Below are 24209 nucleotides of genomic sequence, written 5' to 3'. Positions count from 1 at the left end.
CCGGGAAATAAGACATGAAGCCAAGGCCAGAGTTACAGGAAATGGTAGTGGTATACTTACACTTTTAAGTTTCTATCAGTTAATGCCCATATCTGGATTTCCTATTTTTCTGATTATATATCTATTTTCCCACCTTTTCAGTTGGTGTTAAATTTTATCTTTGTTGTATATCTAGGGTTAAAGTTTTGCTGCAAATAGTAGAGGAAAGATTTTAGATACCATTTGAGACTGGATTAATTATTGCTTCTAGAAGACAGATTAGCAGCTAATCACCTTCATCCAAGGGACTGAAATAATTTGAATCTGGGCATCATTCCCTTTGAAAACTGGAATATTTCCAGTATATTTTTTTGGCTGCATTGGGTCTTCTTTGCCGCACGCAGCCTTTCTCTAGTTGTGGTGAGTGGGGGCTACTCTTTGTTGCAGTGTGCGGGCTTCTCACTGCAGTAGCTTATCTTGTGGCAGAGCACAGGCTCTAGGCATGCAGGCTTCAGTAGTTGCAGCATGTGGGCCCAGTAGTTGCTGCACACGGGCCGTAGAGCATGTGGGCTTCAGTAGTTGTGGTGCACGGGCTCAGTAGTTGTGGCTCATGGGCTCTAGAGCACAGGCTCAGTAGTTATGGTATACAGGCTTAGTTGCTCTGTGGCAAATGGGATCTTCCCAGACCAGGGCTTGAACCCGTGTCTCGTGCATTGGCAGGCAGATTCTTAACTGCTGCGCCACCAGGGAAGTCCTTTCCAGTCTACTCTTATTCCTAGGATACAGCTTTCTGGGGTCCCAGCTGGGAGCCTGGGCTGTTTACCAACACTCCTCACCTTGGTGGGCCTGGAGCTCCAGGTTTTGCTGCCTCAGCCGCTTGAGTCTGATGACAGGCCTGCTCAGCTTCTCAGCTGCTCAGTTACCACTTGTAAAATGGAAAATGTCTTGAGCAGAAAGGTGGTACTAAAGGTGGTACCAAATGTTATGCTCACATGTCTGGGCTTCCTTTGTGTCTGGGATATTGGCCTTGCACATCCTCACTACTACGGTTGTTTTCTGATGCCTTCAAGTACATTAAAAAGTATTTTATGCAGCACTTTTACTTATTCTCAGTGGGAGGATTCATCAGAAACAAACCCGTTCTTCCATAGCCAGAAGCAAAACTACTTAGAAGTCTTTTCTGTGCTATCCTCATCCCATCACTGTAATCCTGCCCCTCCCTCCCTCCACACACATCTCGTGTCTGGAATTTTTCACCATTTTATAATTTTACAATTTCTTTTTACTATTTTATTTTATTTTTTATTTTTTTTTTTTACATCTTTATTGGAGTATAATTGCTTTACAATGGTGTGTCAGTTTCTGCTTTATAACAAAGTGAATCAGTTATACACATACACATGTTCCCATATCTCTTCCCTCTTGCGTCTCCCTCCCTCCCACCCTCCCTATCCCACCCCTCTAGGTGGTCACAAAGCCCTGAGCTGATCTCCCTGTGCTATGCGGCTGCTTCCCACTAGCTATCTTCCTTACGTTTGGTAGTGTATATTTGTCCATGCCTCTCTCTCGCTTTGTCACAGCTTACCGTTCCCCCTCCCCATTGTCTTTTAATTGAGACCACACACTTGGTCTCAGGACTTAATGAAGCTCAGGTTCTTGATGTCTCATCTTAGAAAGAATTCAGTGAGAGACAAAGTGATATGTAAGAAGTGGATTCATTTAGAGAGATACACGTTCCATAGACAGAATGCGGGCCATCTCAAAAGGCGAGAGTGACCTTGGGAGAAACACATTCCACAGATAGACGGTGGGCCATCTCAGAAGGCGAGAGGCCCCGAAATAGGGGGTGGTTAGTTTTTATGGGCTGGGTAATTTCATAGGCTAATGAGTGGGAGGAGTATTCCAACTATTTTGGAGAAGGGGTGGGGATTTTCAGGAACTGGGCCACCACCCACTTTTTGGCCTTTTGTGATCGGCATCAGAACTGTCATGGCTCCTGTGGGTGTGTCATTTAGATGCTGATGTATTACAATGAGCGTAGAGTGAGGCTCAAGGTCCACTGGAAGTCGAATCTTCCGCCTCCCTCCCTCCTCCCTCCCTCCCTCCTTCCTTCCTTCCCTCCCTTCTCCTTCTTTCCTTCCTCCCTACCGTCCTTCCTACCTTCCTACCTTTCTTTCACTGTTTCTTTCTTTCTCTCTCTCTCCCTTCATTCATCAGTTCCTTCCTTCCTTCCTTCCTTCCTTCCTTCCTTATTTTCTTCTTTATTTCTTTCCTTCCATTTCACAAATATTGAATGCCTACTATATTCCAGACAGGCACCATTCTAGGCTCTGAGGATGTAACAATGAACAATATTCTCTTAATAGCAACGAGAAAGCCCTATTTGTCTCCAGCAGAAGGAATTTAGGCTCCACCAAGGGTGTTGGTAGCATCCTCATCACACACCTCGGATCCATGCCCTGCCCAGGCTACCTCCTCAGAGAGCGGATTCTGTTTGCATATTCCCACCTTGCCTTGGAATATCTGTTCCCTCTGACCCTTCCAGGCGTTTGCCCCTCCATGTTTCTTCTGCTGCCAGGAACTTGTTTTACCCTCTTTAGAAGGTTGAAGACTATAGAATGTGTTATCTGATTCTTAGAATGAATCCTCTGTCACGTCCTACCTCCTTCCCTCCCCCCGACCCCCAAGACAGGGGCACACATGTTATCGTGTAAGGCATCATTTACCTCTTGGAATGTGCACGTGCCCTGGGGCCCCACAGCTCCAGTTCCCCTTTCCCTGAGGCCAGATGCATCCCAGGAACTCAGGCCCTCTCCATGCAGGTGTGTGGCCCCTTTCCCTGCAAGGGTATTAGAACACTGCTCTCTAAGAGGCGGCCTTGTGTTCCTGTGCGCAGGTCATCTTCACTCAGGTTCAGCATTGCTGCTGGGCTCCAAGCCCATTTCTGACCCATGTTTAAGCTTGTCTGTGTGTGTTAATTTTTTGTTCATCATTTCTTTTTTTTTTTTTTTTTTACCTAGAAATTTTATAGTTTTAATTCTATATGTTTTGGTCAATGATACATTGAGTTAATTTTTAATTGGTAGGATGCAGAATCAAGGTTGATACTTTTCCATATGGCTACTCAATTGTTCCAACACCATTTGTTGAAAAGATTATTCTTTCCCCCCATTGAATTACCTTGGTACCTTTGTTGAAAATCAAGTTACCTTATATGACTTCGACTCTTTCTTGACTGTTCTGTTATATTAATTTGTCTATCTTTACATCAATACCATACTGTCCTAACTACTGTAGTTTTATAATAAGTTTTGATATCCAGTGGTGTAAGTACTCCAACTTTATTTTTGTTTTCTGGTTTTGTCTGCTTTCTTTTCAAAGTTGTTTTAGTTATTCTAAGTCTTTTTCATTTCCATATAAATTTCAGAATCAGGTCATCAATTTATTTTTTTAAAACCTGTTGGGATTTTAACTGGGATAGTAAATCAATTTCAGGAGGATTGATGCTTTAACAATCTCAGGTCTTTTGTTCCATGAACATGATATATCTCTCCATCTTTCTAGGTCTTCTTTAATTCCTTTCACCAATGTTTTCTAGTTATCATTATATAGTTATTGTACATCTTTTGTCAAATTTATTTCTATTTCATATTTTTATGCTATTGTAAATGGTATTGCTTTTATAATTTTGGATGGAATGTCCTATAAATATCAATTAACCCCATCTCGTTTAATGTATCATTTAAAGCTTGTGTTTCCTTATTTATTTTCATTTTGGATGATCTGTCCATGGGTGAAAGTGGGGTGTTAAAGTCCCCTACTATGAATGTGTTACTGTCGATTTCCCCTTTTATGGTTGTCAGTATTTGCCTTATGTATTGAGGTGCACCTATGTTGGGTGCATAAATATTTACAATTGTTATATCTTCCTCTTGGATCGATCCCTTGATCATTATGTAGTGTCCTTCTTTGTCTCTTCTAATAGTCTTTGTTTTAAAGTCTATTTTGTCTGATATGAGAATTGCTACTCCAGCTTTCTTTTGGTTTCCATTTGCATGAAATACCTTTTTCCATCCCCTTACTTTCAGTCTGTATGTGTCTCTAGGTCTGAAGTGGGTCTCTTGTAGACAGCAAATATATGGGTCTTGTTTTTGTATCCATTCAGCCAATCTGTGTCTTTTGGTGGGAGCATTTAGTCCATTTACATTTAAGGTAATTATCGATATGTGTGTTCCTATTCCCATTTTCTTAATTGTTTTGGGTTCGTTATTGTAGGTCCTTTCCTTCTTTTGTGTTTCTTGCCTAGAGAAGTTCCTTTAGCAGTTGTTGTAGAGCTGGTTTGGTGGTGCTGAACTCTCTCAGCTTTTGCTTGTCTGTAAAGGTTTTAATTTCTCCATCAAATCTGAATGAGATCCTTGCTGGGTAGAGTAATCTTGGTTGCAGGTTTTTCTCCTTCAACACTTTCAATATGTCCTGCCACTCCCTTCTGGCTTGCAGAGTTTCTGCTGAAAGATCAGCTGTTAACCTTATGGGGATTCCCTTGTGTGTTATTTGTTGTTTTTCCCTTGCTGCTTTTAATATGTTTTCTTTGTATTTAATTTTTGACAGTTTGATTAATATGTGTCTTGGCGTATTTCTCCTTGGATTTATCCTGTATGGGACTCTCTGTGCTTCCTGGACTTGATTAACTATTTCCTTTCCCATGTTAGGGAAGTTTTCAACTATAATCTCTTCAAATATTTTCTCGGTCCCTTTCTTTTTCTCTTCTTCTTCTGGAACCCCTATAATTCGAATGTTGGTGCGTTTAATGTTGTCCCAGAGGTCTCTGAGACTGTCCTCAGTTCTTTTCATTCTTTTTTCTTTATTCTGCTCTGCAGTAGTTATTTCCACTATTTTATCTTCCAGGTCACTTATCCGTTCTTCTGCCTCAGTTATTCTGCTATTGATCCCATCTAGAGTACTTTTAATTTCATTTATTGTGTTGTTCATCGTTGCTTGTTTCATCTTTAGTTCTTCTAGGTCCTTGTTAACTGATTCTTGCAATTTGTCCATTCTATTGTCCATTCTATCTCCAAGATTTCGGATCAACCTTACTATCATTATTCTGAATTCTTTTTCAGGTAGACTGCCTATTTCCTCTTCATTTGTTAGGTCTGGTGGGTTTTTATCTTGCTCCTTCATCTGCTGTGTGTTTTTCTGTCTTTTCATTTTGCTTATCTTACTGTGTTTGGGGTCTCCTTTTTTTTTTTTTGCAGGCTGAAGGTTCGTAGTTCCTGTTGTTTTTTGTGTCTGTCCCCAGTGGCTAAGGTTGGTTCAGTGGGTTGTGTAGGCTTCCTGGTGGAGGGTACTAGTGCCTGTGTTCTGGTGTATGAGGCTGGATCTTGTCTTTCTGGTGGGCAGGTCCACGTCTGGTGGTGTGTTTTGGGGTGTCTGTAGACTTATTATGATTTTGGGCAGCCTCTCTGCTAATGGGTGGGGTTGTGTTCCTGTCTTGCTAGTTGTTTGGCATAGGATGTCCAGCACTGTAGCTTGCTGGTCGTTGAGTGAAGCTGGGTGCTGGCGTTGAGATGGAGATCTCTCGGAGATTTTTGCTGTTTGATATTATGTGCAGCTGGGAGGCCTCTTGTGGACCAGTGTCCTGAAGTTGGCTCTCCCACCTCAGAGGCACAGCACTGAGTCCTGGCTGCAGCACCAAGAGCCTTTCATCCACAGGGCTCCTTAATTTGGGATGATTCGTTGTCTATTCAGGTATTCCACAGATGCAGCGTATATCAAGTTGATTGTGGAGCGTTAATCCGCTGCTTCTGAGGCTGCTGGGAGAGATTTCCCTTTCTCTTCTTTGTTCTCACAGTTCCCAGGGGCTCAGCTTTGGATTTGGCCCCGCCTGTGCGTGTAGGTCGCCGGAGGGCGTCTCTTCTTTGCTCAGATAGGATGGGGTTAAAGGAGCCGCTGATTCGGAGGCTCTGGCTCACCCAGGCCGGGGGGTAGGGAGGGTCACGGAGTGCGGGGCGGCCTGCAGCGGCAGAGGCCGGCGTGACGTTGCAGCCTGAGGCGCGCCGTGCGTTCTCCCGGGGGAGCCGTCCCTGGATCCCGGGACCCTGGCAGTGGCGGGCTGCACAGGCTCCCCGGAAGGGCGTGTGGCTAGTGACCTGTGTTCGCACACAGGCCTCCTGGCGGCGGCAGCAGCGGCCTTAGCGTCCCATGTCCGTCTCTGGTCTCCGCACTCCTAGCCGCGGCTCGCGCCCGTCCCTGGAGCTCTCTCAAGCAGCGTTCTTAATCCCCTCTCCTCGTGCACCAGGAAACAAAAAGGGACGTAAAAGTCTCTTGCCTCTTCGGCAGGTCCAGACCCCTCTCCGGACTCTCTCCCAGCCAGCCACGGCGCACCAACACCCTGCAGGCTGTGTTCACGCCGCCAACCTCAGTCCTCTCCCGGCGCTCCGACAAAAGCCGGAGCCTCAGCTCCCAGTCCCGCCCGCCCAGGCGGGCGAGCAGACAAGCCTCTCGGCTGGTGAGTGCCGGTCGGCCCGATCCTCTGCGCTGGAATCTGTCCGCTTTGCCCTCCGCACCCCTGTTGCTGTGGTCTCCTCCGCGGCTCCCAAGCTCCCCCACTCCGCCTCCCGAAGTCTCCACCCGCGAAGGGGCTTCCTAGTGTGTGGACACTTTTCCTCCTTCACAGCTCTCTCCCGCTATTGCAGGACCCGTCCCTATCCTTTTGTCTCTGTTTAGTTTTTTCTTTTGCCCTAACCAGGTACGTGGGGGGTTCCTTGCCTTTTGGGAGGTCTGAGGTCTTCTGCCAGCGTTCAGTAGGTGCTCCGTAGGAGTTGTTCCACGCGTAGATGTGTTTCTGGTGTATCTGTGGAGAGGAAGGTGATCTCCGCGTCTTACTCTTCCGCCATCTTCCCGGAAGTCCTCTCTTTTTACTATTTTATAATTAAATACATCAAAGTTTTCTTTTTTGGTCAACCCTTATTTAGATTTACTAATAAGTTTTACTGATTTATTTCATCATTACTGCTTCTTGCATCTCACTACTTTCTTGTGGATTTATATTACTTCTTTTTCAGTATATCCTTTCATAGTTTTTTCTTTTTCCTAGTGAGAGCTTCTGAGTGATAAAGTTTCTGTCATTTTGCATCTGAGAAAAACTTTATTTCACTGATTACTGATTGATAATTTGATCATAGATTGTTTATAAGTTGACAGTTGATTAGCAATGAATAATTTGGTTGTAGAATTCTAGATTAAAAAACTATTGTCCCTCATCACTTTGAAGGTATGCTTTTCTTTTCTTGCATCCATTATTGTCTGTGAGAAGTCTGATGCCATTCTGATTCTCACGCCTTTGTAGGGAATCATTTTTTTCTTTCTGATAACTTTCAGAATTTCTCTTTATCCTTGTTGTTGTATTTTTTACAATGTCTGCTCAGAACTTTATGAATATTTTTAGACTGAGTACTTCTGTTTTTCTTAAGGTCTAGGAAATTCTCAACAATGATGAAATCAAATATCACCTTTTCATTATTTTTTCTATTCTTTCTCTTGAACTCCATGTGATGCTGGCATTTCTGGATCTATCTCCCACAGCTTAACCTTTGTTTTCCCTCTCTTTTCCTTTTTGTGTTGTGTTCTGGGACTTTTCCTCAATTCACTCATTTGTTCAATCAGGAGGGAAGGAAAAAAAACGTAGAGAGAGGACTTGCTGCCTGAGTAAAATAACCTGAAAGTAAACTTACCTCTGTCTATAACTGCTTGCTCACTCTCAGTGGTACCCCTCCTCTATTTTAATTAGATACTGAAAGGCTTCTATGCAAACACCATGGATTTGTGTACATTTGAGTTTCTATAGTTGTGCTTTCAGAAGGATTTTTCAGAAGGATCTGCTTAAAGATGCTTAAAGATGTTGTTATTATAAATGTAAGAATCGCAGTTTGTGCCATGTTGTAAGCAAACCCAGATTACATTTCCTGTCTCATTTCCTGTTCTCATGGAAATTAAAATCAAATGTATTGGGAAGAAAAATAAAACTTAAATAAATAAACTAAAAATGCACCTACATTTTTGTGAACTCATTCATAGGCATAGAATTATCTGGAAAAATGACTCCAAGGAGATTGGTCAAAGATCCTCTGAGATCCCATTTATGACAAATGTAATCGAAATGCTGTCACATCTTAAAATTCTGGGAATCTTCATGCACCAGAGTTTATTGTGATAGATGTGTTTGTCTACGTAGGTGACTTGTGTTCACCTGATGTTGAAAGTTGTGGAAGGCACTAGCTCCTTGCATGCGAATATGTTATCAAAGTTGTCTCCGTCCAGACCAGGTACACTGCGGCCAAGGACAGCGTGGTCCAGTTCTTCTTTTACCAGCCAATCAGTCATCAGTGGAGACAAACTGACTTCTTTCCCTGCACTGTGACATGTGGAGGAGGTGAGGCACAGACTTTGTTCATGAATATTTAGAGCTCAGAGTTAGAAATGACACGTTTGCTTTTTTGAAGCTGACTTTAAAGTTAGCGTGGTACTACCAAATGTAAAATAGATAGCTAGTGGGAAGCAGCCGCGTAGCACAGGGAGATCAGCTCGGTGCTTTGTGACCACCTAGAGGGGTGGGGTAGGGGGAGAGTGGGAGGGAGGGAGACGCCAGAGGGAGGGGATATGGGGATATATGTCTATGTGTAGCTGACTCACTTTGTTATCCAGAAGAAACTAACACAACATTGTAAAGCAATTATACTCCAATAAAGATGTTTAAAAAAAAAAGTAGCGTGGTAATTAGAGATGTGTAACCACACAGCATCTTACTCAGTGGCCTGGAATGCAGTGGTTTTAATGAATGTACGTTTGCTTTATTCTTGAACATAGGTGAAAACTGGATGTAGAAAACACCCTTTACTTTGGGCAAAGAGCTGGAAACATGTTTGCATGTCTCTCATGGACTCCAAAATAAAAGCCAAGAGATAGGGGGGATTTTTAATTCTTACCCATCAGAAAAACAAATATCTCTTTCTTTTTAATTTATTCCCTAGCTCTCACACACAGAGAGACGTTCTCATTTGGACACCTAAGTTAAAAGAGAAGCTTTCCGTTCTGGGAGGGACATGTATAATGGGACTAAGCTTATTAGTTCAGTTGGTTCAGTTCTTGGGAGGAGAATAGATGTTTCTCGTAGCTGGTGCCCAAGGAAAGACACGATCAGTCCTGCTGGAACCTTCAATGGAAGCTCCTGGCTGTGTGACTGTCCACCAAAGATAGCGTTGGCTGTAAGGACAGAAGGAACATTTTAGGCTCCTTTTGGGGGTCCCCCAATATCCTGCCACTTTCTATACACTGGCAGAATTTCAATACATTTGTTCATAATGTAGGAAGGCAGTCTGCCTTATTTCTTTCTCTTTTAGATATCTCTGTACTGCTACAAAATTAAAGAGGAAAATTAATTGTCTCTCCCCAAATTATAAACACCTGTATGCTCCTTGTCTCCTCCTAGAAATATGTTTCCATTTAGAGCAAAGATTTTTTTCTTTAACTCAAGGAGCTGTAATCTCATTCTCTTATTGTCTTGGGGAAAAATAAAAACATACCCATAAAACCCACAAGGAAAGCATTACCAAAATTCAATTATGTTAGTAATCAAATCTACATGATTTGTGTTAAGTGGCATTTCAGGGTTTTTGGTGTAATCAGGAAAATTAGCTCGCTGGTCTCCAAGGTATTTGGATGGACTTTCCTGGTCTTGTCTGCAATCATCTATGTGGGATACTTGAGATTAGTTTGGAGAAAGTACCGAGATTGCCACTGTCATCTGATATTGCAGACTTTCTAGCAGATATTGGCACCCAAGTAATACTTTATTGACTCCATTTGGATTTTCGTTCCTGTGGTTTTGACCTTGCTTTTTATAATGCATACCAGTCTGTCCTTCCACACTCAGCTTACATTTAAGCCTCGACTTGTAGAAAGCTGTCTATTGGTTTATAAAATCAGATTCCTCTCAGCAATTGGGCCTTTAAATGTATTTTTAGAACTTTAGACCAGTTGGCTGAGACTGAGAACTTAACTTTGGGGGTTTTTTTGTTTGTTTTTTTTGTGGGTTTTTTTTTTGGTGAAGAGCTCATTCTGGTTTTGAAAAATTACTTTTTTAAAAACTTAACATGACGCTTATGTAGTGACAGGAAACCTGGAATCAAATCTTTCAGGAAGTTAAAAGCATCATTTTGTGAGTTATTTTTTAAGTTTATAGCACTCATCCTTGTGGAATGTTCACTTTCCTCAGAGACTGTACAAATTGAATTTAATAGAATCAGGAATAAGTCTTCATTCCTTCTTCTTTGAAGGCTTATGAGGCAGAGGCAGATGTAGGCGGGGAGGGTTTTGTTCCTCTCTGTATAGACAATGCTTATTTTCCCAGTTAGAAAGTTCATTGTCATCAGAGGTACCCCTAGGTACCCCAGGACAGGAAATTAGTAAAATGTACAAGCAATGGAATATTATAAAAAAGAAAGAAGCAACAGTACAAGGGTAGTTCTCAGAAATGTAATGTTGAGTGAGAAAAGTAGAAAACAGAACAGGACTTAAAACACAGTATCATTAATTTAGTCAAAACAGATACACACAAAACAAAATTACAGAAGACAGATGTATAGTTAAGGACATATAAACAATAAATAGATGTCTCTGGGGGATTGTAATGGGAGGGGTGATGGGAGAAGAGAAAGTATACGGAAACAAGAGAGCCTTGCACAGTGCCAGGATGAGGAGACGTGACAATGAATAACTACCTTCTGTACCTGAGCTCCAAACATTTTCAAAGGCGTCTATTGTAACTTTTAGTTATAAGTGCTAAGAGTCACACAATCAGTTCAAGTAGTCATTCTCCATCTTGGCCACACATGTTAGTCATCTTAGAAGAACCTGAGAGTCTTTTTTAAAAAGTCTTTTTTTTGCTGCTGCTGCTGCACCATATCACCTAGCATCTGTCTAGAGATTTACATTTTGAACAAAGCTTTGACACACGTGATCTTATTCGCTCCCCACAACAACTCTAAACCTAAAGTAGTTCGGGAAACTGAAAATAGCACTCAGTCCAATTGTTAGCGCTCCATAGGTGCTTTGGCTAAAGAGCCTTACGCCCCCTTGGGATTAAGCAGTGGGGATCTGCTGCTTCTGCTACCCCGCAGACTGGGAATAAAGGAACAACTTTATTTCTTTGGTCTCAACGCAATCATGGCAACAGAAAGCACCCGCTCCTTCCACTTTGACCAGTGGAAATGCTGATTTCTTGGCTGCAGTGCTTCTGATTTAATTGGACCAGGAAGGGACCTGGGCGTTGGTGTAATGAAAGCCTCCCAAGTGGTTCTGTTATACGCCCAGAGTTGAGAACCACTGAGTTAAGTTTCTTAAAGAGGAATAAAAAAGTGTGTGCCAAGTGATAACTTTGCCAAGTAAACCCCAAACGGATGCGATCTTCAGACTTTCTTGTTCTGCTGCTTTAGGGTATCAGCTCAATTCTGCTGAATGTGTGGATATCCGGTTGAAGAGGGTGGTTCCTGACCATTATTGCCATTACTACCCTGAGAATGTGAAACCAAAACCAAAACTGAAGGAATGCAGCATGGATCCTTGCCCATCGAGGTTTGCATAACTGCCCATACCCTTCTTCCTTTAAAAAGAAACAAATCAACTGCAGCTGTGACTGATCCACCGTTGCCAGGCAACGCATTGCCATGGCGTGACCTTGAACGTACACTGGTGGCGGGTACCTGTCTTCACATTTATAACCGTGGTCAGTAGGAGTTAGGCTCATCAGCTTTCTCAGTCTAGTTCTCTCTTGCGGGCTATGTGTCCATGTGCTGTGATCTTTGACTGTTTATAAGGAACCTCTTTGAGCATCTCCTGCACATACAGCATGAACGTTCTCTTCATCCAAGTACAGTGTCTAGTCCATCTGACAGCCATAAATATCAGTAACTCACCATTTTAGCTTTTTAAACTGGGTCACCGATCACCACGTTTTGACTTTTGAAGTGTACACGTTAAGTTCAGTATAAATAATGCATGGTGCAAGGAAGTGAAGAGTTTTAATGCCAGAGCAGTAAAGCTATGCATAAACTATCCTGCTGCATAATTTAGTACCTGATGACTTGGACTGTCTGGGGAAGTTTCCTGGCTTTACTACAGTATCTTAAAATAACGGCATACTGTCAAGTCCCAGAATCCCCCACTTATCTGCCAGCTGGCTAAGGCAGAAGTGTGCAAGTGGAAAAGGAAGCATTCTCAGTGGATTTCGTTTCCTATCACGAAGCAGTGCATGTCTGGTAATCCCAGGTGTGTGTAATTATTAATAGAGGCCTTTTCAAAAGACAAATTCTGTGAAACAAAATGGTTTTCTAAAGATCCTGCTAATATGACAGTGTGTTACTATCATTAATATATTTTATCAGACTAACCTGCTAAGATGATAAAAGGGAATAAATAGATTTATCTAAATTAAGAGAAACTCTTTCCTTTGATGAATACATATTACTAGTTCCATTTTCTACATTTTCATATAGAATTGGGGATGTTGTGTGTCAGAGATTTTCCTAAAAATTAAGGAGATCGTGGCTGAATTTGGGGGGAAATGGTTCATAACACTCGGCATATTTAGTTTTTAATTTGAAAGAGCTCTGTCTTTTGGGATGTCACACCTGTACTAGTCAAATTAATAAATGCGTTAATTGATTAGAAATTATATTCTCACAATGATTTCATTTGTAGTGATGGATTTAAAGAGATCATGCCCTATGACCACTTCCAACCTCTCCCTCGGTGAGTTACAGGTTTCCTTTTTCTTTCTGTCATATGCTCTAAGTAATTTGCAAGGAACTGTAGTACCTGTAGCAATAGACTAAAATGTAAGAGGGACAGTTATTAGACCTTTCACAGAGAGATAAGGGAACACAGACTTCAAGTCCATAATAAGAAAGATCTTTCTAAGAATTATATGGAATAGGCTGGCTCAGAGGGTGATGTTTTCTGTCACTGGAGATGTCAAGCATATCTTGATAACTGGGTATTATAGAGGGACCTCAAGCATTGCAATTGATCAGAAATTTGCATTCCCTTTTATACCTAGATGACTAGGATGGTTCTTTCCGACTTTGAGATTCTATGATTCCCTAGTAATGTTGTCCATTGGTGTTTTATAGTTTAGAGACTGTTTGAAGATGCTTTCACACTCTATAGTTTAATTTATTTGATTCTCACAATGGCCCTGTTGTGGTAATACATGAGGGCAGGTGTCTTACTCCCATTTGACAATAACCTTCGGGTCAGAGGAGTTAAGTACCTTGGGACTGCAGGTTGTGTGTAGCAGTTAAGATTAAAGTCTTAAGGTCCCAATTCTGTGCTCTTTCAACTGAACCACAACTGTTATCCCAAGGCTGTACTTTTTGCAATCAACTTTGCAAACTTGAAACAAGCAACAAATAAATAATGTGTTTTCGTTTGTTTGCTTTTGAGCTGGGAACATAATCCTTGGACTGCGTGTTCGGTGTCCTGTGGAGGTGGGATTCAAAGACGGAGCTTCGTGTGTGTGGAGGAGTCCATGCATGGAGAGATACTGCAAGTGGAAGAATGGAAGTGCATGTATGCGCCTAAACCCAAGGTTATGCAAACCTGCAATCTGTTCGACTGTCCCAAGTGGATTGCCATGGAGTGGTCTCAGGTAAGATTTGAGTACACGCCACTTTTTTTAGAAATGAATTAATTTTAGGCTGCATTGGGTCTTGGTTGCTGTGTGCGGGCTTTCTCTAGTTGCAGCGAGTGGGGGCTACCCTTTGTTGCGGTGCGTGGGCTTCTCATTGCGGTGGCTTCTCTTGTTGCGGAACACGGGCTCTAGGCGCGGGGTTCCAGAGTGCAGGCTCAGTGGTTGTGGCGCACGGGCTTAGTTGCTCCGCGGCATGTGGGATCTTCCCCGACCAGGGCTCGAGCCTGTGTCCCCTGCATTGGCAGGTGGATTCTTAACCACTGTGCAACTGGGGAAGTCCCGAGCACACGCCACTTTTTAATTCAATCTCAAATTTTAATGATTATTTGCTATGCTCCCAACACTGTACTGGGCAACTTGGGGGAGGCAGAAGTTGTATATGAACGGGGTTCCTACTCCCAAAGAGCTTAGGAAGAGCCAGTTGGAGGACAGTGTAAGAGAGAACATTGCAGGCATCAACGCAGGTAAGAACAATTAATTAAGAACCATGGTACATCTGAACGGAACAGGCATTGGAGCAGAGTTGATCGGGAAGTCTTTGTTGCCCTTGTAGTGCTTGACCCATCTGTAAGATTTAACCAAACGAGAGCCTAGTGAAGACATCACTGTGAGGTAGGGCCAAGCCGAAACGGCTGAGCAAAGGCAGAAATGACACAGAATGACTAGATGTTGAAAAAGGCCCTAGTTCATCTGGATTAAAGAGAGAACCCACGTTACTAAGAATTGGAAGATTGGGGCTTCCCTGGTTGCACGGTGATTAAGAATCCGCCTGCCAATGCAGGGCACACGGGTTCGATCCCTGGTCTGGGAAGATCCCACATGCCGTGGAGCAACTAAGCCCGTGTGCCACAACTACTGAACCTGCGCTCTAGAGCCCGGGAGCCACAACGAGAGAAGCCACCGCAATGAGAAGCCCGCACACTGCAACGAAGAGTAGCCCCTGCTCGCCGCAACTAGAGAAAGCCTGCGCGCAGCAACCAGGACCCAATGCAGCCAAAAATAAACTAAAAAAAAAAAAAAAGAATTGGAAAATTCAGATGGAGATGATAAAACTGACATTAGAGGTATGTTCTTAGTCTGGTGGTTACTAAGAAGCTTCGCTATTTTTGTTGAAGAAAATAAAGGTAATATATTTTAAGTAATTGAGGCAATGGACTGATGCTGGGAAAGACCAGAGGCAGGCAGCCTATTTGGAAGCCATTGAGGTGTCAGGTGGTGAGAAAAGAGAAAAGGGCAACATCACAGAGATATAACAAGGCCTCGTGTTAGGTTAGCTTAGTTTCCTCTCTAGGGAGATGAGCAAGTAAACCTCTAGAGCAAATAAAGTGTAGTTGGATTAGTCAAAAAATTGCAGGTATTGGTATTTAATATTTTAAGCTTAAACTTTTAATTTGCTAGAGGGTGAGACATAATTGACTCATGTTTCTTTAGCTCTTTTGCGTGATCCCTACATATTTAATTCAACACACACACGCATTTATCTATTTATTTATTGAGTGTGCCAGCTGCCATCCTAGGGAGTAAATAAAACCTGCTTCTACCCACCCCCACCAAAAGCTCATAATCCAGTTGCAGAAACCATATACGCAAATGAACAGTTGTGATGCAGTGTGAGGCTGCAGTGAGCTGTATGATGTCCTGTATGGCCGGCACACAGAGGTGGGGTGATTCACTCTACTTGAAGGTGTCAGAGCAGGTTTCCGAAAGGAGGAAGCACTTGAACTGAAACTTGAAGAGTAGAGATAAGTGAGTTTTCTGGGTGAAAGGCCCGCTTCCAGCCCCAGTTTACAGATGCTATCTCATCACAGTCCTTTTCTGATATCCCTGGCTCAAAATCATCACCCCCTACTGCTTCATTTGTACTTAGTAGGGCGGTAGTTATCCATCCTTTTTTGTTCACATACCAAAAGAAGTTTGGAAAATTACATACCCCTTCATATATATTTAGGTTGACATCTAAAATTTTTATCACAAGTTTAAATTTAAAAAAATCGAAGAATGTCATTTCTAACATGTCTTGAAGGCTGACATTTTAAAATAAAAGTGTTATAGCATTAAAAAAAATATGTCCAGTAGAATGTAAATGCCATGATGGTTTCTATCCTTGCCATCTTCCATTTTTAAAAAACATATGAACAAGCTCTTGAATAATTTGAATGTTTTGCATTATTTTCCCCTTGAACTCACATTTTTAAACCACTCCCCCCAACAGAATTTATCCTAATATAGTGTACTTTTATGCTTTAAAGTCTTTTATTGGTTACCCTATACTACTTTTCTCTAAGAAAATACATGTAGCCATTGAAATTAATTTATTTTAATTTCCTATAGCCGTAAGGCTTTAAGTATTAGAAATGTCTCCCTGGATTAAGTTATTATTAAATTTAACTTTAGTACACAACCAAAATAACAATTAAATGTATTTCGATTTCTCGTGAATGATTATTATACATAAAAAGTAAACTTTCCTTTGAAATGAGTCTTCCAAGAAGGTGAGTGGGGCTTTAAAAAATAGTCCATTGCCAGAATGAAACATGGGATCAGCAGTAATTTTATTCTTAATTTTAACTGTTGATTTCTTGTTTTAGTTTGTTTTGCACGTACACACTGGGAAGCCTTGTTCACATAAGTCAGTAGACTGAGACGGAAGGAGTTTATTATGGCACGGTCGTTCGGTTCTTTGAACTCGAGTTATATGCCAAAAATCACATTGTGATCTCTCCTCAAAAATCAACATTACTTCTACAACCCGCAGAGCTTGTTTTCCACTCTTACAGGTCTTACCCATTGTTTTGTGCTGTCTTTAGAGCTTTTATTACCACCCCCACCCCATCTATATCATGACTTTATTGTCACTTACAATACCCAAATGAAGGACTGTTAACCAACGCATCTCATTCATCCTTCTTGCCTCTTCATACTTTCCACTTTTTAAAAATCAAACGCATTCTCAGTGATGAGAATTTGCTATCATTAAGGATGTATTCCGCTTGAAAGAGGAGTTCTGGGAATGTCGTAAACACTGACCACATCATTGGGGTAAGTGTCCAGCTTCCTGAGAAGCTACTGAGGAAATAATATTCCTTTGGATTGACCAGTTCTAGGGTAGTTATACCTTATAATCATATTGTTTTCTTTCTCTTTGGGGCAGAATTTTTTTTCTTTCTTGGCCAATATAAAATAGCCTCTTAAGATCACATATATTTCAAATAGGTGAATGTGGGGGTAGGTGAATCAGTTTCCCAGACGTCAGATATAATCTCAAACCTCACTAAATTCATTCAGTATTTGTTCAGTGGTCATAAGAGTGGCATGAGGGAATAAGAGAGGTTTCCTGCTATGCTGCTCTTCTTGGAGATGGGTCTATGCTGAAAAAGGCCTCCATATCCTCTGCAACTCATCTGTGACAATTGAAGAAGCACCCACGGACTCAGGAAAGAATCTTTAAGCTTTATGAAGCAGCGGTGAAGTCATTATTTTGACAACAGGAGGCTCTGGGAAGGATTTCCACTCTGCCTCTTAGGAACTGCGTGACCTTGAGCAAGGTCCTTAGGTGGTGGGCTGTTCATTTGCTCATCTGTTAAATGAGAGTGAAGCTGCTAACCTGCCAGTGTGTCAGGATGGTTAGTGAGATCACATCTGCAGAACAGAGTGTGTTCTCTAGCACATGCCCAAGGCTTCTTGACCTCTCCCAGGGGTGGATCCAGGATTGGGGCCTGAAGTTTATGCCATATGGAAATAACTTTTTAAAAAATCTGTTTTATTCAAGTATAGTTGATTTACAATGTTGAGTTAATTTCTGCTGTATAGCAAAGTGTTTCAGATATATATATATATATATATATATATATATATATAAAAAAAATACATTCTTTTTCATATTCTTACCCATTATGGTTTGTCACAGGATATTAAATATAGTTCCATGTGCTACCCAGTAGGACCTTGTTGTTTATCCATTCTATGTATAATAGTTTACATCTGCTAATCCCAAACTCCCAATCCATCCCTCCCCTACCAAGGAGGTGACTTTTTAAGAAGAAAGAATACAAAACACAAATATTGGGTATCTAAGTAAATGTTTATGTACAATAATGAAAGAAATTGTAAGAAATTACAAATTTTTTTAAGCTGACAACCCTAATGTGAACTCTGGACTTTAGTTAATAATAATGTATCAGTATTGGTTTTTCAGTTGTAGCAAAGGTACCACACTAATGCAAGATATTAACAATAGGGAAAACTGTATGTAGCAGAAAGGGGGCATATGGGAACTCTCTGTACTATCTGCTCAATTTTTCTATAAACCTTAAATAGTCCTAAAAAATAAAGTCTTGATTTAAAAAAAAAACTACACACACATATACATACATATATGCTCACCAACATAATGTGCATCAATTGAAAACAGATCCTGGATGTTCATGACATGAAAAGATTCCATTCATAGACAAGAGTACCTTCCAAATCATAAACAAATAATTCAAGAAAAAAAAATCCTGACAACACAAAGTTCATAAAAACTCAGAGAAAATAGCATCATGTTTTTATTAATTTTAAGTGCCTGATACATCTAGAATATATTTTTCCTAAACTTTTTGGCTGAATACTCTTCGATGGCCCTTTCATATGACAACAATTTTGGAAGATCAGTTTCTATACACAGAATAGAAGGATAATCCTCTAGCATGGTTGAGCAAAATTTGATATTTTTTTAAATTAGTAGTTTAGAAAAGTTTCTTTTGTCTTCACAAATTGTTTTGGATGATGTCATGTGAATGTTTAATCAAATTTGAGAAAACCTGTATTAAGTTTCTTTCATATTTGCGTAGAAAGATTTCAGGGCATTTCAATTTTTCTTGCACTGTGACCTCACCTGAAGTACTTCTCGAATGGAGAATGGGAAGGAAGCCTTGCAAGGGAGGGGCCCTGAAGCATAAGAATCATGGGAAATCAGCCTCCACCCCCTTCCTTACATAATGTTTATCTAACGGTCTTTTGTGTTTAACATTCATATAGATTAGTGACTCTCCTGTGCATGAGACCTTAGTACCTTTGTGGATCTCTTCATGAACAAGAATTTCATTGGCTTCTCTTTTCATCTTTGAAGTGCACAGTGACTTGTGGCCGGGGGTTACGTTACCGCGTTGTTCTGTGTATCAACCATCGTGGACAGCACGTTGGTGGCTGTAATCCACAACTGAAGTTACACATCAAAGAAGAATGTATCATTCCCATCCCGTGTTACAAACCCAAAGGTAAGTTTGTGGTGCATTTTAAAGTTAAATCCGGTGTTTTCCAGCTCTCTTACTAATATTGCAGCATTTGAATTTCAACATACTAACTTTCTTATAAAAATTGTTTTACTGACAGATTACAGTAGACCCATCCACCTAGATAAGGAAGTTAGACCTATGTGACTAATTGGTCTGGAGAAGAAACTGAGCTCTTATTGATTCAGTGCATATAGAGTGGCTCCTGTCTAGGCTTATATTAACATTTCTTGGTGGGCATAAAATAATTTGATGTAGTCCCTGCTTTGAAGAAAAAGGAGAAGGAAAATTCCCACATGCCTTCCACCAGAGTGTACATTTCTTGAGGAAGGAACAATGCCAGCTTCATCATATGTCCTATTGCCTACCATGAATGAATGAAAACTTTCAGTTCCCAATCTAGATTTATAGGTGCACTTAGAAATTATTTTGTAGTTCCCACTTGTTCCACATGAATTAGCAGAAATGGGTAGCATCCATGGGTAAGGAAGTCTTGGCATCATCTTTTGGATGTATGTTCCTCTCTAGACATGATTATTTCCATATACGTACTTTACTAAGGTATCACCAGTCCTCGTGACAAGTATTTCCTTTTGGAAGTGGAAAAAGAATTACTCCCAAGTATCAGTGCCAAGGAGTCTTCCTTAGTACTTTGGAGAGGATGATAAAATTCTTCTTCATTATTTCTGGGTGCATTATTTACCCAAATAGCCTTATAGGCAACTAACTATTCAAAAAATACTTATTTGATGATGTCTGCCTTCCAGAAAAATCACTGGTTTCCATGCAAAGTACAAACACTGATTATATAACTTCTTCAGTGAAGTCTTTTCTCCGTATTTCTGCAGTCAGTGGTACTTTTATAGCCACTTTCTTAGTGTCTGTGATTTCCCTGAAGTAGTCCAAAATTATTTCCTTTCTCATTTCATAATTAGATTGTTTCTTTCTTCACATCTTAGGAAGCTTCAAAGGACGGAGAGGGGCACCAGCTTGCTCTTGCAGGCCAGTGGTAATTAGTAATCGTTTCCCTCAACAATTATAGCAATTAAAGTTTGAATAAACCATAGCACTGACTCTCCTCCTCCCAACTTTCTAAGCCTTCTATGGTATTTGCTTTTCTCTATTAATTTCCTCATTCATTGGGCAAAAAAAATGTGTGGAAAAAGAAAACAAATTGATAACGGTTGAAGTAAGAGCTTTAATATGCAAACAACAGATATTGGTACTGATTTATAAAAGGCATTTTTATGCTAACTTGGACAATGTATTCAACTGTGTCATGGGGTTGTTTGGTTGCATTTTGATAATGTGTTAATTAAAAAAATGTATGACAGAAATTTTTGGTTCCATCCAGAAGCCACTTCATGTACTGTGCATTTGAAAAGCGTGACCTCTTAATTGATGAAATCTTCAGCAAATAACAATCACATATCCAACTCTTGAATGAGTAACAATAATTAAGCTCGTTGTTTATGTTCCCTTTTTGTCAGAAAAAAGTCCAGTGGAAGCGAAATTACCTTGGCTGAAACAAGCACAAGAACTAGAAGAGACCAGAATAGCAACCGAAGAACCAACGTGAGTCCAGGACCTTTTATGGGAAGTAATCAGAGCATAGCCAGCTAACATGATATATGTAATTTTTGTACTCATTGGAGTACAATGATATGTTTCAAATCCAAATGACCTGGATTTGCAGACTCTAGAGAGCTTGAGCTGGCTAGAATTCTTCTTTATTTCACAATTCAGCAGTCCTGCTTTGGCAGTATCTGTGAGAAGCCCAGAAAAGAACAGTGCTGTTTAACTCAAAGCAGACCCAGTGGTCCGTTACAGTTAAGAGACTGAGGATAATTCCTAGATCTAGATTAACACATATGATTTGACCAAAGACCATCATTAAACAAACAGACAGTATTAAACAAATAAACCAAGTCATTCCATGGTTAAGTCATGGCCAATGTCTATAAGACCAGTTAGGCCGAAATGTATCAGGGTGGCCTGAGTGATTAAAAGGAGAAATTCCAGAGCTGTATGGGGCAATGGAAAGAATATGGCACTACAAATCTTGGAGCCTAGTACCACCACTTTTGACTATGTGACCTTAGAGAAGTCTTTAATTTTTCTGTGTCTCATTCTCCTTACTTATAAAATGAGCAGGCTGGGCTTGATCTCTCTAGGGTCCGTCCCAACTCAAAAATCCAGTGACTTCTCTCCACGTGGGGTTTGGCAAGTCTGGAGATTGTAATGGTATCCATGGAAATAAAGTATTAAGAGCATATTAAAGAAAGATTCTGAAGGTGGAGGTATAGGGACCTAAAAAGAACAAGGAATCAAAGATGTTGAATCTAACCCAGCAATCTAGAAGAACAACAGCGTGAATCGTAGACTTGAGGGATTGGATGGGGACGGCTGATTCCCCATCAGGCATGTGAAGTCCGTGGTGCTGACAGGCTATCACAGGGAGAGTGATTCACAGGGTGTCAGAGGAAAGGGGATCTCAGAGATGATATGGCTGGTCTCCCTCTCAGAGCAGGCATTTCTTCTTCAACGCCTTCAGCAAGGGCAGAGTTCACTGCATTGAGAGACAGCTCGTTCTTGGGTTGAACAACGTGAGTTATTTGCAAGAAATTTTTTTCCTGTTGAGCCAAAATACAACCTCCTGCAAATTTCTGCTTTCTGAAACAGAGAAAAACACATCTATGCTGCATCCCACGTGACAAGTTTTCACAAATTTGCAGAAAGCTGGGTCCCAAGAGCACTGTCTTTCCCAAGCTCGTCATTCTTAGCCTTTTCAGCGGTTTTCACATGTCGTTTTTAGATCCCTTACCAACCCCATTGCTTTTTTCAGAACATTCTCTCATTTGTCAGTGTCCCTTTTAACTGTAGTTCAGCCCAGCAGTGAGCCCCTCCAGGAGCACATGAATTCCTTGTCTTTGAGAAGGCTCCGTGCCTCTAGTGATGCGGGCCAAGAGAATTGGCACATCACACTTATGACACATGCCCAACTTTTCCACATGGACTACTGTCCGATCTGGATGTGAACCCAGAAGACACTGTGGACACCGTGAGGTGAATGACCCCAGAGTAAGTGATTGAAAAGAGAAGAGTGTTTGGCTCATGATGGAAGCATGGAGATCTAGAATTGGAGTCAGAAGAAGTGGAGCATGAAGGAGTAAACCCAAGGAAAGCTCACTGTTAGAAAGACCAAGGGAGCAAAGCATTTAAGGAGAGGTGTAGCAGGTAGTGTTCAAACCTCACCGAAAGCCAAGGAACAACTGTGGGGACTGAGAAAAGGCTGTTTTGTTTGACAAGAAAGTCTTTCTCAGTTAATTTTAGAGCAGTAGCATTCAAAGTGTAGAGAAGTAAAACGTTGCAGAACTTTAAGTAATGAATTCTGAATTGGAAGGAAATGGGGCAATGGGTATTTGACTACTAAAGAAGGAAGACTGGTGGTGAAGTTGATGGAAAGGAACGGTTATATGTATGTGCTTGATTTTTGTTGTTGTTTTTCATCTGAAGTTAGGACAGCCTTAAATGTATTAAAAAGATAATAAGGATTTTAGACACATCAGTTACCGTCTCTAGACTTCCCAGCTGTACAAGGAGGGTGTTAGGCTAAAAGCTACTGGAACCTTCTCCCAGCTCTCATCTCCTATGATTCTGTAAGGGAAGGAACCTATAGAAGGAAAGGGACTTGAGACACCTGCAAGGGAGTCTGTAGCTGTCATATAAGGACGGTCATGGAATTCTCAGTCTTGAATGATGCATCCTACCAGGGTCTCTTCTCAAAACACAGTTAGATCACAATTGCTAGTCCTTCTGCTTGTCCTCTCTTGGTTGAGTGGTTTGCTCTCAGTTCCCCAAACTAGAAGCCTGCAGTCATCCTTGCCTCTTGCTCATTCTTCCTTTATCTGTAGTTAACTACTGAGTTGTGCAGTCACATCTACTAGAATCTTTCTCTGTTGCAGCTCCTTCTCTCCATTCGTACTACCATCCTGTCCAGGTCCTGAAATCACTAGCAGGACACTTACAACAGCCTTCTAATCTGCTCCCCACTTGGTCCCCTGAAATCTATCCTCTAACCCAAAGTAGTGTAGCTAAGGCACAAATCTGATGCTTCTTACAATGTTCAAAATATTCCAGTGTTTCCCCATCCCCCGAAGACTTACGCTAGTTCACCAGGCTAACAAGCTGTAGCAGGGTGTTAGCCTTCCCAGCTCCCAGCCTCATCTCTGACCTCTTCATTACTTTGCCTTGAATGGGATGCTCCAGCCACACTGGACTGTTGGTTGTTCCTTGCCGGCAACAAGCTGCCACTCACCTCCATCCCTTTAATCATGTTTTCCTCTCTATTGAGAATGCCCCTCAACTGCTGTGTTGTTTTTTTTTTTTTAATATTTATTTATCTATTTGGCTGCACTGGGTCTTAGTTGCAGCACGTGGGATCTTTTCGTTGCGGCGTGCGGGATCTTTACTTGCAGCATGCGGAATCTAGTTCCCTGACCAGGGATCAAACCCAGGCCCCCGGCATTTGGGAGCATGGAGTCTTAGCCACTGGACCACCAGGGAAGTCCCTCACTTGTTTTGTTGTTGTTGTCACTGTTTACTCTTTATTTTATTTATTTATTTTAACATCTTTATTGGAGTATAATTGCTTTACAAGGGTGTGTTAGTTTCTACTTTATAACAAAGTGAATCAGCTATACATATACATATATCCCCATATCCTCTCCCTCTTGTGTCTCGCTCCCACCCTCCCTATCCCACCCCTCTGGGTAGTCCCAAAGCACCTAGCTGATCTCCCTGTGCTATGTGGCTGCTTCCCACTAGCTATCTATTTTACATTTGGTAGTGTATATATGTCCATGGCACTCTCTCACTTTGTCCCAGCTTACCCTTCCCCCTCCCTGCGTCGTCAAGTCCATTCTCTACATCTGCGTCTTTATTCCTGTCCTGCCCTTAGGTTCTTCAGAACCTTTTTTTTTTGTTTTTTAGAATCCATATATATGTGTTAGAATACGGTATTTATTTTTCTCTTTCTGACTTACTTCACTCTGTATGACAGACTCTATGTCCATCCACTTCACTACAAATAACTCAATTTCGTTTCTTTTTATGGCTGAGTAATATTCCGTTGTATATATGTGCCACATCTTCTTTATCTATTCATCTGTCGCTGGACACTTAGGTTGCTTCCATGTCCTGGCTATTGT

At 41.3% G+C, this 24209-nt stretch overlaps 1 protein-coding gene across 8 annotated transcripts in view; it reads left to right on the top strand.

The window, feature by feature from the left end:
• The window catches only part of ADAMTSL3 (ADAMTS like 3), a 384689-nt gene that overhangs the window by 215507 nt on the left and 144973 nt on the right, over nt 1–24209 (top strand). For all 8 annotated transcript variants that reach the window (XR_007476023.1, XR_007476024.1, XM_049706862.1 and 5 more), the window contains 6 exons: nt 8299–8410; nt 11472–11610; nt 12736–12786; nt 13480–13684; nt 18837–18984; nt 20490–20574. Coding sequence is in view for 6 of the 8 variants with exons in the window: in XM_049706862.1 (XP_049562819.1) it covers nt 8299–8410; nt 11472–11610; nt 12736–12786; nt 13480–13684; nt 18837–18984; nt 20490–20574 (740 nt within the window). In the remaining 2 variants the exon portion in view is untranslated. The remainder of the gene's footprint in view (nt 1–8298; nt 8411–11471; nt 11611–12735; nt 12787–13479; nt 13685–18836; nt 18985–20489; nt 20575–24209) is intronic.

This window comes from Orcinus orca, chromosome 2 (genome assembly GCF_937001465.1).
Source record: "Orcinus orca chromosome 2, mOrcOrc1.1, whole genome shotgun sequence".
Classification (NCBI taxonomy): domain Eukaryota; kingdom Metazoa; phylum Chordata; class Mammalia; order Artiodactyla; family Delphinidae; genus Orcinus; species Orcinus orca.
Note: the sequence above shows the minus strand (reverse complement) of the source record. Positions and strands in the feature narration are given on the sequence as shown.